The sequence below is a fragment of the Dermochelys coriacea genome, chromosome 1 (assembly GCF_009764565.3).
Source record: "Dermochelys coriacea isolate rDerCor1 chromosome 1, rDerCor1.pri.v4, whole genome shotgun sequence".
Classification (NCBI taxonomy): Eukaryota; Metazoa; Chordata; order Testudines; family Dermochelyidae; genus Dermochelys; species Dermochelys coriacea.
Genome location: NC_050068.2, coordinates 288176664 through 288191987, shown reverse-complemented (window position 1 = coordinate 288191987; position 15324 = coordinate 288176664). Strand labels below are relative to the sequence as shown.

The 15324-nt window shown below is 43.1% G+C and overlaps 1 protein-coding gene across 2 annotated transcripts in view; it reads right to left on the bottom strand.

The window, feature by feature from the left end:
- Positions 1–15324, bottom strand: part of CPM (carboxypeptidase M) — a 54611-nt gene that overhangs the window by 12458 nt on the left and 26829 nt on the right. For both annotated transcript variants that reach the window (XM_038378918.2, XM_038379002.1), the window contains exons 4-6: positions 4544–4716; positions 2101–2285; positions 1669–1839 (exon numbers count right to left, since the gene is read on the bottom strand). In XM_038378918.2, the coding sequence (XP_038234846.1) occupies positions 1669–1839; positions 2101–2285; positions 4544–4716 (529 nt within the window). The remainder of the gene's footprint in view (positions 1–1668; positions 1840–2100; positions 2286–4543; positions 4717–15324) is intronic.

Sequence of the window (15324 nt, the reverse complement as noted above, 5' to 3'; positions counted from 1 at the left end):
CTTTCATGGTGACAAGCAAGGTAGGCTATTTCCAGCAGTTAACAAGTGAGCTGTAGCTCACGAAAGCTTATGCTCTAATAAATTTGTTAGTCTCTAAGGTGCCACAAGTACTCCTTTTCTTTTTGAGAATACAGACTAACACGGCTGCTACTCTGAAAAGAATATCTGAGGAACAGTGGAGGGCGAGATGGGGGGGGAGAAAAAACATGGGGAAATAGTTTTACTTTGTGTAATGACTCATCCATTCCCAGTCTCTATTCAAGCCTAAGTTAATTGTATCCAGTTTGCAAATTAATTCCAATTCAGCAGTCTCTCGTTGGAGTCTGTTTTTGAAGCTTTTTTGTTGATGGAGCAAGTGCAAATGAAGGAGATGGGCTTGTGGTGTTATCTGAGTGGGGGAAAAGCTGGCCTGACAGAAGGGGAGGGGAAGCCTTAGTGGCAGCTTGCCAACAGATAGCCTTGCCAGCTGGCTAAGGAGGAGCTCTGAGGAGATGTGACAGATTAACCATGTTCTGGACAAACTTAATTTCATAAGTTTCATACGATCCTGGAGAAGCCGGCGGGAGCCCCAGGGAGAGTTCTCTTTTAATTTCATAAAGAAACTTTATTGCATTAAGTATAATACCTTTGGGGCCATTGTATTAAAAATGCATATTTACGTACTATTGTGAAATTGTATGGAACTTTGTTAGCCAGAAGACAGTATGAATGCAATTGCAATTAATGCAATATAAGGAACTTCAAAGGACCTTTTGGAACAATGCATGTAAAGTGGATTTCCTAGGAAATACCTCTGAGTAAGGGGAATGCGAATGACTTATTGGAATCCATCCCTTTGAACTTATGCCCTGGGAAGAGAAACCAAGTGTCTGCTAATTAGCTGCTCCCGGAAACTTCAGATCAAAGATCCCTGAACTGTATAAGGGGTAGACTAAGCTTGTCATGAGTGTACTTGTTCTGAGCTGAAGCTGTGATGAACTTGAAACCCCCTGAGCCTAGTGTACAGTGGGGGCTAGGGGGCGGGGAGAAATTGATCTAAGTTACACAACTTCAGCTACGTGAATAACTTACTTAGATCTACTCACCGCTGTGTCCTCACCTCTGAAGAGAGGACAAGAGAAGCTTGCTCCGAGAGCCTGACTTTTACTGATAACACAGTGAAGGCAGAGAACTGTTCAGCCTGGAGATACCCTGGTCAGAAGGGGGAGAGATGCACCCAAGCGAAGTGACAACCAGGGGAGCCAGAAGCCTGAAAGTGGGTGCCCTTGCTGGACCACAGAGGGGGAGTACAGGTGCAATTGCCCTGAACTGTGACAGGTGGTATGCTGGCTGATGGAGCAGTAAAAGAACTGGGCTTGAGGGCAGGGAGGAGCTGAAGATCCAGCCAGTAGAAACTGGCCCATTAACTTGTGTTGGCTAACATGTTTGTACATGCTCATCTGGATGCTCCACAAAAGTTTGTGTCCTGAAGTGCCCAGACTAGTATGTGCAAACACATTGGATAGCTCAAATTAATTAGTAATCAGCTCACTTGAGTTAAACACTAGTGTGGACAAGTCACAGAGCTTTCGCTGTCAAGGAATGCAGAGGTGTGTTAGCAAGCACATGTTGGAGAATAAAATAAAAGCAGTGGAGATCAGAGAAAATTGGAAAATACTGACATTTTACCTTGCAGTGGGTACCAGGCATACCCATTTGTAATGCCATATGGAAAGACTGGTTTATTCCCACATTCATTCCCTTTGTACATGCTGGCATGGTTGGAAGAGTAGGTTTTTGCAAGGTGTATGAAAACGTCATCATCTTGGGATCTGCTATAGCCTCGTAAAGAGCCAGTAGCTGTATAATAAAGATGGCCATGGTACAAGCCAAGTTAATGTTAACACACACACAATATTGTCTTAGATAAAAAATATTAAGCCCCCAAACCTACACATCAGTTTGTGTGATCCAGCGAAACTGTACTACCAGTGTATCCCAATACATCTGAGCTCATGTCAGTCTGGTGCTTCTCTTCAACACATCAAGCATTTTGTTTTGCTCATGCTGAAGATGGCAGAAAAAACTGGATCCAAATAGGAAACAAGGATATTATCTTACCTGGGTTACCATTATCAAATGTATAACTGGCAACCAGTGCTCCACCGTGCAAGTTAGCTGAAAGAACAAATGTCTCATTTTTTATCCAATTTATCACTGCTTGAGTCTCTGGCTGGATTGTAACATTGTTACTGTTGAAGACATCAGGGAAATTCCTATTCAGATCTTTGCCATTCTTATTGAGCCTTTGAGAAAGAAAATACAGTTCTATATTTGTTAATCTGTTGCATCTGAGTAGATTCACAATGCTTTGGATCTGTGTTAGTGACTGTTGGGCACAGAGTTACTGAAACAGCACATGGAAAGAATGAGCATCAGAAACTGGGTTTTCATAAATCATGAAATAGTGACTTTATTCTGCATTGTGGATGCTACTAGCCTCTGTCCACAATGGACTAGTTACTGTAGAGGAATTAAAATATTTCCAAGTGGAGACATTGGGAGTGATGCTTGAAACTTCACCCAAAACATAGTAAAATGTAACATTGTTGCATAAACCAAATAAGAGAGAGTATGGAATAAAAGGGTTTGTTTTCCACTTGTTTAGAAAGAAAACATGACTCTCACATGACTGCCAGTCGTAATACAGTCATCCCAAGCACGTGACTATAAAAACTTTATAAATATCCAAAGCATTTTTTAATCTCTGACAGTGTGTGAAATTTCAACCTGTGTTCAAATGCTTATTTCTTCCTTTCTTTTCTCCATTAGGAGGACAATCTACCCATCCGATTAATATTTAGCTTTGGGTGTTAATTTTTAAAAGTCTCATCAGCTTAGCATCAGTCCTGTGGATGCTTCACCCAATGGAAAAAAAAAATCCCATCCTCCATTTAAAGATCTTAGCCACTTGTTTCAGGAATAAAAATCTACCTTATCCAAAAGCAGGGCTTACTCTAGTTCAATAAGGTACCAAATCCCTTAAGTTGCCAAAGTAGCTATGACGGCCAAGGCAAAAGACCCAAGAGAACCCAATTTTTAGTTATAAAAGTAGTCCTGGTACAATCAGCATGACTACTTGCATGAATATGAATTGCAGGATTGGGCACTTTGTTCTTCTCTACCTTCCCAACTTTGTTAATTTGTTCTCTGCCACTTGGCATTTCTCTTCCTTATACTTTTCCATCCTGTCTCTTTTTTTCTCTGGCTTTTTAAAATTTTCTACCATTTTTGGTCTCTGCAGGGTCACCAGCAGTAACACTAGAGCATACAAAGGTTTGCAGAAGTGGCACAACATTTACATTTTCTTTGGCATCCAATATTTTACACACACAGAGCGAGCTACCATTAGTGCAATATCCCTTGAAGCCAGCTCCATTTGCACAACCTCATCCACATTATTGAGACTGCTTTTTAATACTACTTTGTAATTCTGCCTTTCATTAGCATAGATGGGGCCAAGGGCTTTGTCTTCATTGGGAACTTGGCAGTTCTCCTGCCAATGGTCTAGTACCATTGCAGCTAGTGTGAACGTGGCTGCTGATATTTTTATCCTGTCTTAACTGGATAAAAGCACAGAAGTGTAAAAATGCTGTGGGCAGTCTATGCTAGCAACACTGGTGCTAGACCAACCATCAGAGAATTGCCTAAAATTCTCAATGGAGATGTGCTGTAAGAATACAGCAAGCCGTGCTTTAGAGGAAACACTACACAGCACTCCCGACCCGTGTATAGCTGTCCGTTCCATCTTTTCCTAAAATTGGCCCAGAGTAGAAATCAACCTAGACAAGGTAAGTGCTCTGCACTAAGGGTAGGGTGGAATAATCTGTGCTTTTGTAGTGCATAAAATGTCTGGTTTTAACGTGAATTCTTAAATGTTCGTTCTTGGTGGGGCAGGTGAGGAGTGGAGGCTTCACCCAGTTTGGCATTTGTAGTGTTAAACATTGTATTCATTTATGCCTCCCCCCCAGCAAACAGATTCATTTTAAGTTTTCAATCTTCCACCTCATCTCAAAGAAGGGTTGGGAGCAAAGGTCATTCAAAATTTGAGATTCTCAGTTGAAGTTACGTCCTTGTGACTGCCTTTATTTTTTGGTATCTTGGGGATCTCAAAAAGATGTACTTTGAGTCAGAATCCAGAATAATGTAAGGTTAAACCACTTAAAAAATATGATCATTACTCTCTAGTTCAGAGCTGGCGTTCTCTCTCTCCTCCCCCCCGCCCCTTGATCTCCAAGGGCACATGCATGCACACGCACACTCTCTCGCACATGCAGTGTCTGACAGTTTTCTTCAAAGCAAAGCCCTGTGCCCCATTTAGTATGCCTTCTAAAGGCTGTGGCCCAAAACATATCCCGAGTGTAGCTCCTAGGCTAGTCTATCCACCAAGTATGACCCAGCCACTTGGCTATCTCTAAATGTTAACGAAACAAACAACCACCTCCCTACTTACTGTCTCCTCTGCCCTCCCTCTCCCCCACCCTGAAAAATCACACATACTTACCTTCCTTCTGAGTAATAACAATCATGCACTGTTGTAGCTTCAAATCCATCCGGGTTCATTGATGGCATGATATGAATCCGCGTGCTATCGATTAGCTTTGTAACAATTGGATCGCTCTTATCATTAGTCACCAGGAAGTCTATCAAATGGAGCAGCAGCTCCCTCCCAACTGTCTGTATTAAGAAGCACAGTTTTTATTTTTCAAGTCCACTGTGAAGAAAGGAAGACGCTCAGCACAGTGCTTATTTGATCTGACAAAGATAATACTGTATGATATAGACACAAAACTATAATCATAACACAAATGTACTGTGGTCAACATTATTTTGTTACAGTTCTTGGCCTCTAGAAAATTAAATGTAATTTAATAGAAGAGAAAGAAATGAATGTGGAGGGGCCACTTCTAACAAGTGATTTTAAATTCAGATTGACTAGGGTTTCTTCTGTAGCGGGAACTGAACTGTGCCAGCTACAATGATGTTTAAGTAGTATGCAGATAGGGATTGTTTGTTTGAGACCCATCTTAGAACTATGCATTGTTAGCATGTTAGAATATTAAGACCATCCTATCAATGATGTAGGGTTGTCTGTGCTAGGGAATTGCACTGCTGCATGCGTCAATATCTTCTTACTAGCCATCTTGTTTGAGTGCACACAGTGCACCATATCTACACACAACACTCTGTTCAACCACTGGTGGGCCTGTGGATTTCTGCACTGATCCCACAATACCTTGGACCTTCCTGGGGCAGGTGTATAATGCCCTTGCCCAGGGGCCCGGCAATTCTGTCGGGAGCGCTGCTTATGGATCTTTTCACTGGGCCTTGTTTATTCTATCACAGACCACTGCTCACCCATATGGATACATAGCTTCTATGGTTCACTTGTCGGCTTTCAAAACTGCCACTCGCATCATTACGGGCGCAGTAAAATCAACACCACAACTGTGGCTTCCAGTAGTGGTGTACAGACTTATGTCATACATCAGCATTTGTAAAACTGTCAACGTAACAATTTACAATGAAGTGGTTAAGTAACTGCTACTCTTCTTACTTAATCAGAAACTTCTACGGAATAAAGGTTCTGGTTTGGGCTGGTTCCTAACCAGCATTTTACGTGGGATTTGGAACTATTCATTACAGGATTCTTGAAATATGATGTGATCTTTGCAGCAGTTCAAGTATTACTAGGCATCAAAACACATAACTTAACTAGTCCCACAAGAGAGGATTTCTAAAAGATATTCTAAAAGATAACGTGAATGTTAAATGTGGTTTTTTTTAATTCATTAAGTTTAAAAGAAATCTCTTTAAAAATACAGAGGCCCATAATAATAGTCACTGAGTTTGCCGATTTGTCTTAAGTTGTTGGTAATTATCTTTCTTGTCTGGTATATGAACAAAAAACTCTGAGGTTTTATGAAGCCAGACATTAGTAATAACTAAGGCCCTGATGCTGCAACAAACTCCTTAGGGGGAATGCCCAAAATAAAAGTCGATAGGGCTTTGTTTCGGTGAAGACCTCCATTCTCACAGACAGGGGTGAAAGTAACTTAATGGACTTCCCGGTAGGGCAACCGAGGTCCTGGATAAGGTGGGGGGGGCTGTGGGACCCCTGAAGGGGCGGGGCCTCAGGTGGAAGGGGCAGGGTGGGGGCCAGACTCCCGCAGCCAGCCCTTCAGCGCTACCTGGCCCGGAGCTCAGGTGGCGATTTAAAGGGCCCAAGGCTCTGACTGATGGCGCGGTAGTGGCGCCTGTGAGCCCCGGGCCCTTTGAATCACCACCAGAGCCCTGGGGTAGTGGCAGCGGCCCCAGGGCTCCGGCAGCAATTTAAAGGGCCAGGGGCTCCAGCCACTGCCAGGAGCCCCAGGCCTTTTTAAAATCGCCAGGGCCCAGGGCAGCTGCCCCTTATCCCCCCCACCCCCCGCCATCAGTGGCCCTGCCGGTACAATCGGCTGTGTAGCGATGCCCACTTTCTTACTGGTACGCTGGACCAGACAGACTTACTTTCACCTCTGCTCACAGAGCTCATTGCAGGATCAAAGCCAAAAAAGAGAAGAAGGTAAATGCACTTTGTCACATTCCCCTAACCCCCATTCTACAAAATCAACAATACTTAATAGCCCTCAGTTTTTGCGCAAATTATTTTATTTGCACTGCAGTGGAGGGGTAGAATTTAAAAATCAGTTTATCAAAGAGGAGGAAAGTAGACACTGAATGACAAGTATTTAACAGAGTGGACTTCAAAATAGTTTTTTACTGATGCGACAGGGAAAGCTGTATGTGTGGCACTTTTCAAAGACTACAACTTAAACCGGCATTTTGAGAGCAAACATGCATCCACATATAAAAACATGTCTGCTGAAGAGAAAGTTAGAAAAGCGCAATAGATGTTTGCTCGAATGCAAAGAGCAAAGTTTTTTCACAAAACTATCTTCAGCACAAGACAGAATTATAAGAACGAGCTACATGATTGCACACAAAATCGCCAAAAACAGCAAAACATTCTCCAAGGAAGAATTTATCAAGGAATGTTTGGTTGACTCTGCTGCGATATTGTGCCCAGACAAGAAAAAGCAGTTCAAAAATGTTTCATTGTCTCGGAGAACCTGGACTAACAGTTGAAAAGCAAGGTAAATGATTTTTCATACTTGCAATGGCACTCAACAAAAGTTGTGACATTAAAGATAAAGCCCAGTTGTTGATTTTCATTTGAGGTATTACCACAAATTTTGAATTCACAGAAGAACTGGCATCAATGCAGTCAATGAAAAAATATGACTACTGGAAAAGGTTTACTGGAGGCAGTAAATAACAGTGTCTCAAAATTGGGATTGGAGGGGAAGAAATTGGTGAGTGTAACCACTGATGGAAGTCCTAATCTGACAGGCAAAAATGTTGGATTGTTGAAAAGAATACAAGACCAAGTGACAGAAACAAACCCAGAGCAGGAAATCATTTTTCTACATTGTATTATTCACCAAGAGGTCCTCTGCAAAAGTGTTCTGAAATTAAGCAATGTTGTGGATACAATTACAAAACTGGTCAACTTTATTGGAGCACAAGCATTAAAACCACAGGCAATTTGTCTATCTGCTAGAGGAGTCTGGAGTCAGAGCTCAGGGATGTTCAGTACCAATCAAATGTTAGATGGCTTAGGTTGGGAAAAGTTCTGAAAAGAGTGTGGGATCTGAGATTGATTTGTTTTTGAAAATGAAAGGAAAAGATGTGGATTTCCCTCAACTGAACAACGTGAACTGGCTCTCTGATTTCGCATTTGCCATTGATGTTACGGGTTACATGAACGAACTGAATTCGAAACTGAAAGGTAGGGGGCTTTTTGTTCATGACATGTATTCCCTTGTTAAATCTTTCATGACAAAGTTTCTCCTTTCCCCGTTAGATTGGAAACAAGCAGTTCACACACTTCCCCACTTTGCGACAGATTACAATATCTGACCAGAACCTGGAAAGATACATGTCATTACTGCTCGCTATGCATGCTGAATTTTCTTGCCGCTTCGAGGATTTTAGAATGATAGAAAATGACATGGCTTTGATCTCCTCCCCTTTCAGATGTGATGTGGCCTGTGGACAACACTCCAAGTGACCTCCAACTTGAGCTTATTCACTTGGAGCATTGCTTGAGGAACAATTCAAATCATCGTCACTTCCGAGGTTTTACGTCTCTCTCAATGAACAGAACTTTCCGAAGATCAAGGCTCTGTGCCCAAAAGATGTTGATCCAAACAGTACAAGCTTGTGTCTGCAAGCAGACATTTTCTGTGATGAAATTCCATAAATCAAAGAACAGCTCTTGGATCAATGATTACCACCTTGCAGCAGTGCTCCACATTGCAACAGAAATGACACCTGACTTCACCTCCCTTGTTAATGCCCATCAGAGACTTTCTTCTTCACACTGAGTGAGTTTCATTTCTTCTTTTACACTTAATTTTAATAATGAACATAAGTTGTGTTAGTGTTATTACAAGCTAGTGTTAGTGTTATTACAATTTTTTACAAGTGTTCACAAAATGGTTTGCAATATAAATTGCCTTATAAGATAAGCTTTGGATAATCATATATTCAGTTAATTGTTATTAAGTGTAATTACTTTGTGTAAAGAACATAATGGGGGTCTTTTTACAATAGATGGTGAGGTAATTTCATTAATAAGAAATATGCGGCCCGTGACAACTTACCAAAATTCGTGGAGTGGACCCCCTGCGAAAATTATTGCCCACTCTTGAGCTAGAGACTAAGACCAGAGAAATGATCCCCACCTCTGTAGATGTGCAGGTCTGATGCACAGAGGCATGTCTGGAAACCCATGATAAGATGGTGAGCACAGAAAGAGAGTACCAGGAGGCTTGTGTGGATACCAGTGTATTGGCTGATGAGCTAGACATCCAGAAAAACCTACCAAAAGGAGCAAGTAGCAGTCTAATAAAGAAGTGGGTGTCCTGTGGCATGAACACTAAAATCCCAAGCACAATAGAGGCTGCAATAATGGCAGTAGCTGCCTCATCTACAGAGAAAACCTCTACAATAAGGGACTGGGGTGAGCTAGAAGAGAAGGCTGCTACTGCTGATCAGAACCAGGCTGAAATCCTGGAACTATGGACACAGGCCATGCAATATCGGCAGGAGCTGGAAGATATCTGCTCTTCATGAGACAGGATCGTAGGGCAAGCAGTAAAACAGGAGTAAGCTGACCTGCCTCACATTGGAGAAGGAGACAGGGGAACAGCAGTGCTTTCTGCTGCAAAAGGAGCTTACTAAGCTCCAGAACCTGCTCAAGGTCCAGCCAGGATCAAAGTCCAACTCGGCTAAGGAGAAGGAGCTGGAGTTGTGTGGACCAAGGCCACTACAGAAGGAAGATGACTTGGACAAGGAATATATCTGCCTGATGAAGCAGAGACCTGCCCGACTGTGGCTCTAAAACCCTAGGATCTTGATATGGCAGCAGAGCAAGGCCACAACCAGGCCTATACTAAAAAGAAGAGCTCTTCTCCGAGGAAAAAGGAAGCTAAAAACAGTCTTAACATGCTGAATGTTGTCCACACAATAGTGTGGGTATGGAAAGAACAAAAGTGGGTGTTGCTAAGCCAGGTATTAAAAGCAGTGAGCAAAAGCAAAGTACAGTCCCTGGTCTCTGGAAAACCCGGAAGGGATCTGAACCTGGATAGAGATATCCTTAACTCTGAAGGGTGCACATGCAGATGCATCCAGAAAGACTCCTCTCCAGATCCGGAGGCCACAGTAAAAGAGTTTATTTCTTGGGAAATCCCAGCTTTGTTATCCAGCCTAGAGGTGGTAAAAGACTTTGACAATCTGCACGCCCTGCATGTAGTAAATTATGACATGCCACTGAATATGGACAGGGGCAGTGAGTTGTATGGGACCGTGGTGCCTGTGCTCCACCAATCTGAGAACACGGTGGCCTGGTTCCACCAAAGTTCAGGGCCGCATCTCTCCCCCGGCCCTGCATTCCCCCCCATACACCTCCCCCAGAGCGTCCCTCCTGGCGCAGCCTGCCACCCTGGGCAATTTAAAAGGGCCCGGGGCCCCTCCATCACTACCGGCAGTGCAGCAGGGCTAAGGTGGCTTCCTGCACGCCCGCTCCGCTTCCGGGAGCAGCTGGCACGTCCCTGCAGTCCCTGACAGGGGTGTGTCTCCGCACACTGCCTCTGCCCCAAGTGCCAATTCTGCCAACTGCAGCCAATGGGAGCTGCAGTGGCCTGGGCAGCGTTGCGCGGAGACCCCTCTGGCCCGCCTAGGAGCTGCTGCCAGAGTGGAGTGCGGGTTGCTTTCGGGAGCTGCCCGAGATAAGCACTGCACCCAAACTTTCTCCCAGAGCCCACCCCGCACCCCAACCCCCTGGCCCAGCCCAGAGCCTGCACCTTCTCCTGCACCCCAACCCGCTACCCCAGCCCAGGGCCCACATCCACACTCCCTCCCAGAGCCCGAATCCTCCCTCTCCCACACCCAAACTCCCTCCCAGAGGCTTAGGCAGGTGGGGAGGAGGGGGGCAGGACTTGGACCCATTCTGGGTACCACCAAAAATTATACAAACCTGCCACTCCTGACTATGGAGGGTTATGTGCAACATATGGGCTACCTACAGAAAGAAGGACTCCAGGATGTGGTAACTTCATATGTCTCCGAGGAAGATAAGGGTATTGCCCAGGACCTGGTGGACTTCTTATCTGGCTAAGATTAGGAAGTTCCCCCTTGGCTGAAGAACATGGCTAAAGGGTAACTAATTCAAACTGGATTCTTTAAGAGACCAACTGACAAAGAAACACCCAACAAGACTGATGAGTGATTTCTGGTAAGCTTTTAGCCTGCATCTAGAAATGTTTATTATTTTGTTTTCTCTGTAGTGCTTTCACCTTAAGAATAAATGTGCTTGCTTACAAAGAGCTGTGTGGTACTCATAACTGCTGGCAATGACGCTATGCATAGCCTTTGAGGAGAAAGTAAAGTGCAAACTCTAGCCTGTTTTAGGCAGTCTGGCTTGCTGGGAATATCAGTGTATGCAGGGACCTGCACTGTCTACGGGGGGAAAAATACCCCAGTCTGGAAGGAGAGAGACTTGTGTCTTCACCCAATAGAGGTGATGTCTGAAGAACCAGGAACCTAGAGTGGGTGTGCTTGGTGTACCACAGGGGGAATACATCTGCAGTTTCCCTGAACTTCAATACCAAGCACTAAATGGCCCAGGTATACCTCACTTTGTTTGCTGGGTTTTTTTCTTGAATGAGCCACAGACTGTTTAAAACTTGTATTTGTACAAATACATTTCCTTACTGATGGTACCCAGCTGTATCTGTGCCAACCTGTTGATATTTGGCACTTGTAACAAAACAGGAGTACTGAATATCATGAGCATGCTGTGTCTTCCTCCTTTTGGCCACTGAACGAAATGTCAAGCCTGTTGCAGAGCTAGTAATTGCACTAGGTGTTACCAAGTTGACCTGTTCTATCCCACACAGTCTCTAGTTAACTTAGGAGGTGATGGTTTAGAACAGTGGTTCTCAACTCTGGTCCACCACTTGTTCAGGGAAAGGCCCTGGCGCGCTGGGCTGGTTTGTATATCTGCAGGTTCGGCCGATCATGCTCCCATTGGCCGCAGTTCACTGCTCCAGGCCAATGGGGGCTGCGGGAAGGGTGGCCAGCACATCCCTCGTCCCGCGCCGCTTTCTGCGGTCCCCATTGGCCTGGAGTGGCGAACCGCAGCCAGTGGGAGCCACGATCGGCCAAACCTATGGACGCGGCAGGGAAACAAACAGGCCCAGCGCACCAGGGGCTTTCCCTGAACAAGCAGTGGACCAGAGTTGAGAACCACTGGTTTAGAAGAAGAAGAAGAACAGAGGCAGCTGGAGTGAGATGAGGAAAGGAGGGGGGAAGTAACTTGAGACTGGTTTAAAGCACAGTGTATGCTGTGGAAGAATGTTAATCCTCTGCCTTTTTAAAAATGTCATGTTCTGGTGAACGGACTTCAGAGATTTCCAAAGCCAAAAACAATCATGGTGCTACTGGCCTTGTTTTTTAGTTACAGTATAAACACTTGTGCGTTATGCTGCTTATTGGCAAAATATATCACATCCAAGTTATTTAACTTAGGCTAGAGTTGAAAGGTGGGAATCTAGCAGAGAAGAAAACAGTCCACTCTATAATCAAACACATTGTTTCAAAGCTCTTTTCTCAGTATTTTCAATTTTTCTTTTTTTCATGCCATAGTGCACAGTAGAGAATCTGCTAAGTCAGTTTTCATATGGTTCCTTGAAGCACTTTCTTGGCGTTTTGTTTTTTCATGGTGCTCAGCAGGTCAGCTTTAGCCAGACTCTTCCTAGGAATTTTGATGATCTAGATGTAGCTTTCACTCATTTCTATTGTCAAGAGTTAGGAGACCTATGCTTCTGAAAATCCCTGGGAAACATCCAAATATATAAAGAAGACACTTGTCTAAAAGAAAACCTTGGGACACAAAACACAGGAACTGCAGAGGTAGCTAGATGGAAAGGTTTGCTTTGGCAGGTCTTTTACCTCAATAATACTTGATATTTGATCACAAACAATCAAAATGCAACCCACTTATCCACCAGATTATCTACCTCCTATCTAGAAGCTTTTCTTTAGTAATAACTCTTAATTACATGGAGGTTAAAGTTTTGTGATGTCACAAGAAGCCAACACGATAGATACGTTCTTTCACTTAGGCTAGTTCAACACTGATCATGGGCCCAGTTTCTTGCAACAGAAAAAAGTTAAGATAGTTGTAATTAAAGGAAAACTATTGTGAGTTGTAATAAGATAATGGGGCAGGGGAAGCTTTCACCTGAGGCCCAGGCAATGTGATAGCTATAACAAAGTTAGGAGAGCCAGCTGTTCAGATTAACTGGTGAATGGGATAGAAATGTCCAAGTAGATAACGCTTAAAAGTTTTAATGAAACTATGGGGGAAGTTGCATACAGTGGTGTGAGTGGGATCTCTAGTTTAGTTGTGCAAATGGGGCTTAAGTCATTAGAGCTAGCTGGAGAACAGCAATTCCACTGCACAGCAATGGTTGAGGTTTCAAAATTTGTTTTCATTCTGCATTGCAACAAAAACAAATATTTTCAAATATTTTTGTGAAAACTGAATTATTGAAATGGCTAGCTTTGGATCAAAACCTGAGCTTTTTAATTCAGAAGGGTGTGTATTTGGGGGGTGACACATGATGGTTAGAACAGTGACCCAGGGTGGGAGAGACTTGTGTTCCAGTCCCTGCTTTTCAATGCAGTTTTTCATTCCAGATCACTCTGGATCAGGCAATGCAGGGCCTTGAACCTGGGCCTCCCACATCCCAGGCCAATACCCTATCACCAACCAGAGAACGAGTCTCTTACTTAACCTTCCTGATGAAAACTTCATAGAAACAGATCAGTCCCCACACAACCTTTTGGCTTTGAAACAGCATATTTTGTCAAAACTTCATTTAATCAAAAGTGTTCTGATCAGTTCTAATCTGACCTGAGCTGATAGTGATAAAAAACAATAAAAACTTTAACATTGTTGATTTGAGCTCCATTCAGGCACAGGGACATGGGCCTATGCCAAATAGAATGAAAATTTGTTCTGGTCTCTACACACACCACAGTGGAGCGTATAAAATAAACTATTAAGATGACTTGGTTATGTCTCTATTGAAAGAATTTAACCTATTCTAAAAATAACTTTAATGTCCTGATTCTGAAAAACAAACAAATCTATCTGCTCTCCAAAACAGGGGCTACAACATTAAGATGTCAACTCCTTTGCTAGGCAACCCTCCAAAACCACAGCATGTTGTGTTTTTCTTCCAGTTGCAGATATGCATGGACTGCATGCAACTCAAACACATCACAGATCATTTCCATTCTGATGAGCAGGGTCTCCACTGTAATATACAACATTCCAAACAAAATAAGTAGGTCCAACTTTAGCTTTACCTGTCTGAACACTGTCCATCTAAAACTCTGTTGTTGACAACTGGTTCCTCAGGGGGATATATAATATCCAGGTATGCAATACAGCAGGCAAATGCTGAATATACAGCTTCATTGTAATAGTTGCTAGCCTATATCAATCAAGTCAATGCATGCTGTACACTTAACACAACACTTATTGGCTTAATACATTAAAGGGGAAGTTGAATATATTAAAAGGGAGGATGAATACCGCACCAGGAGACTAGCTCAGCAAAATTTTAGATTATGTGACTGAACATTCAAAATCCCTGATGTTCTCCTGTATCGGACAGTTTCCTATACTTTAAAATCTTTTTATGGCCAGAGAGTAAAACCAAATCTCAACTTTACACATGTTAATTCCATACACAGAACTTGGACTGAAAGGTGACCATGTGTCCCTGGAAAGCAGGAACAGCCCTGTTTCCAGACTCTCTCCCAGTTTCCCAATTGTTTTTTGCACGGAGTGCTGTTCCAGCATCTTGAGAATTTGATTGAAACTGGTTGTTAGAAGGAGCTGATGGACAACTGAGCTAATGCACTGTGCAGGTCAAGGACCACTCCCCTACTGTCAAGCCTGTCACATAGTGTCCCCCTTTAGCTCTGTCCACACAGTCAAATGCACATAGTGAGATTCTGAGCAATGCATTGAGCTTAGCTACCCCAGTGCCCAAAGAACAAAATCTGTGCCTTCTAACAAACAGTGCAAGAAACTAGTTTAATTAGGGGAAATCTGTCATATAGGTCAGTGTCATAATTACCTCTAAGCTTTTGGGGGCATGAACTGTTTTTGTTCTATATTTGTATGGCACCTAGCACAATGGATGCCAGGTCCATGATGAGGTCACCTGGTGCTACAATAAATACGTTCACAATATTGTTATAGCACAGTTTGTGCTATTCTTCAGGAATAGGAAGCTTGTGCTATATAATCTATATTTCTTTCTAGATTTCAAGAATGTATAGTATGGAATTTTGCTGCTATTCTGCTGAATTATCACCAAGAATGCCCTCTCATATTGGGAGTCTACATCAGTCAGATGAGGTAAAATGTAAGGCATCTTGAACCTACCTATTAAAAGTAAAATAGTTATAGCTTTTGTTTTTAAAGGGGCCTCGAGTAAGAAATAGATGAAATATCTGAAGAAAGGAGAAATCAGAAAAATGAAAAAATGAAATCTGTGCTCACACGTACAGTGGATATTGCACAATGGAATTACAGTGGTAGCCAATGTATCGTCCATAAAGTAAAGACATCCTTTCCACAATGCACTGATGTCTGCA